The sequence below is a fragment of the Gekko japonicus genome, unplaced genomic scaffold, assembly GCF_001447785.1.
Source record: "Gekko japonicus isolate JY-2015 unplaced genomic scaffold, Gekko_japonicus_V1.1 scaffold435, whole genome shotgun sequence".
NCBI classification, from domain to species: Eukaryota; Metazoa; Chordata; class Lepidosauria; order Squamata; family Gekkonidae; genus Gekko; species Gekko japonicus.
In genome coordinates, this window is record NW_015161417.1 from 334,728 (window position 1) to 337,233 (window position 2,506).

The 2,506-nt window shown below is 48.1% G+C and overlaps 1 protein-coding gene across 1 annotated transcript in view; it reads left to right on the forward strand.

Annotated features, from left to right (window-relative positions):
• The window catches only part of LOC107124480 (trypsin-3-like), a 31,943-nt gene extending 30,306 nt beyond the window's left edge, over nucleotides 1-1,637 (forward strand). Inside the window, exon 6 of the mRNA XM_015427961.1 lies at nucleotides 1,438-1,637. Coding sequence (XP_015283447.1) covers nucleotides 1,438-1,587 — 150 coding nt within the window. The 3' untranslated portion in view covers nucleotides 1,588-1,637. The remainder of the gene's footprint in view (nucleotides 1-1,437) is intronic.
• The last annotated feature ends 869 nt before the right edge of the window (nucleotides 1,638-2,506 follow it).

Genomic DNA, 2,506 nt, shown 5'->3' on the forward strand with positions numbered 1-2,506 from the left:
GCTGTTGGGTGTGGCCTATTATGCTAATGAGTTCCGGCTGGGTGTGGCCAACTTGGAAGCCAGTCGGAACTCCGTTCCTGTGCGTTCCTGCCCCAAAATACCCCTGTTGTTACCCATAAAGTTAAAAGTTTGTTCAAAGCCTGAGAGTGTTTTAATATAAAGGCAGAAATAACACACCTTGAAACGTGTGCAAAACCAGCTTTTAAAGGAGGGAACACATAAAAGTATGGGGAGCCGCCCTCCCCAGGACAGAATGGAACCGTAAGGGGTACATGTTATGTTTGTTCGCATTCAGTTGTTTGTAATAAAAGACAATTTTCAAAGTGTAGGCCATGAAACTTGATTTGGCCCAGGTTTCTCCAGGATGGGGTTGACAACCTCCAGGTGGTGGCTGGGGAGCTTCTAGGATTACAATGGATCGCCAAGTGACAGAGATCAGTTCACCTGAAGAAAATGGCTGCTTTGGAAGGCAGACTCTATGAAGTCCCACCCTTCCCCAAACTCATAAGAACATAAGAGAAACCCATGTTGGATCAGGCCAATGGCCCATCCAGTCCAACACTCTGTCACACAGTGGCCAAAAATACCAGGTGCCATCAGGAGGTCCTCTCCCTTAGGCTGCACCCTCCCCCCCAAAAAAAATTTGTAGGTCTTTTCTAACCTGGAGGTGGCAACCCTATGACCTACGGGGGCAAGAAACCAGGTAGATCCTCTCAATGTCAGGGGAACAGCAGGAAAGATGCCTGTAATCTTAGGGGTTTGGCGACAGCAAAACCTCGCTAAGAACCTGTTGTTGCTTATTTTAACTGTTTGCTTAATTTGAAAGAATAGCAAATGCTCTTTGGTGAGACTGTATATAGGGACAATGGGTGTCCCCCCCTCCAGACAGGTGGCAAACCCATGGAAGTAGGGAGCTAAACTCTGAAGGGCGGTAAAACTTGCCGATCGCACAAGAAAAAGATTTAATTCGCAAAAACAGAGACAGTGGTTTGCCAGATGGAAGCCAGAACGCAGGGACTGTCTAAAAGTAAATAGTGGCTGCTTGCTTTAACACATCTTTTAATTTTAAAATGGGAAAGGGAGAGAGGTTTTAGAAGAGTCTACTGACACTGGTTGCCCTAATCTGGATAGCCCATGCTAGGCAGATCTCAAAAGCTAAGCAGGGTGGACCCTGGTTAGTACTTAGATGGGAGACCTCCAAGGAATACCAGGGTCTTGACATGCAGCCAGGCAATGGCAAACCACCTCTGAATGTCTCTTGCCTTGAAAACCCTACAAAGTCTCCATAAGTCAGCTGCGAATTGACAGCAAGATTAATTAATAATTGCACTAGCCAAAATTCTAGGCGAAGAGAAAACGAAATAGAAATGTACTGATGTAACCCAAGAATCGATCTTTGCTTTTCTCTTTTCCTTTCTTCTCCACCCCTCTTCCCAGGGAGACTCTGGTGGGCCACTGGTCTGTGATGGACGCGTATTTGGCATCGTTTCCTGGGGACACAGCTGTGCCAGTCCCAGGTATCCGGGGGTCTACACAGCTGTAGCCAACTTTCAGAAATGGATTTACAAGACAATCTTCAAGCAATAGTCCATACACACCATTTCCCAACAACAACAACAATACTAATACTAATAATAATGCGGTACCATCTCTTTTCACTCGTTTCGCTGCGTGATGATTTTCTCTTGGGAGAGGGTGGGTTACAAATTGAACGTGGGGTTTCTTTTTTTAAAGCTTTTTAAAAAAGAATGTACATTTGCACCCTGGTTAGGGTTGCCAATCTCCAGATGGAGCCTGGAGATCTTCCACTTTTACAGCTGATCTCCAGACGGCAGAGCTCAGTTCCCCTGGACAAAATGGCTGCTTTGAAGGGAAGACTCTATGACATTCTACCATGCTGAGGCCCCTCCCCTCCTCAAACCCTGCCCTCTCCAGGCTCTTGGGTTGCCACTGCCAGCTCTGGGTTGGGAAATACCTCTAGATTCTGTGGGGGTGGAGCCTGAGGACAGAGGGGTTTGGGGAGGGGAGGGACTTCAGTGGGGTAGAATGCCATAGGGTCCACCATCCAAAGCAGCCATTTTCTCCAGGTGAACCAATCTCTGTCACCTGGAGATCATTTGTAATCCCAGGAGCTCTCCAGCCACCACCTGGAGTTTGGCAACCCTACCAGGTTCCACCCCCCAATCTCCAGGTATTTCCCAACCCAGAGTTGGCAACCCTAGACCCTGATCCAGCTAGGGGACAAAAAAATACAAATAGGCACTCCCATGGACGATTCCTCAACCCAAATTAAACAGCAGAGGTCCATCAGTGGCCATTAGCCACAACATATAGATGCAACACTATGTCTGGGGCAGTGATGCTCTGCGTTCTTGGTGCTTTGGGGGCAACAGTGGGAGGGCTTCAGGAGTTCTGGCCCTGCTGGTGGACCTCCTGATGGCACCTGGTCTTTTTGGCTCCTGTGTGACACAGAGTGTTGGACCGGATGGGCCATTGACCAGATCCA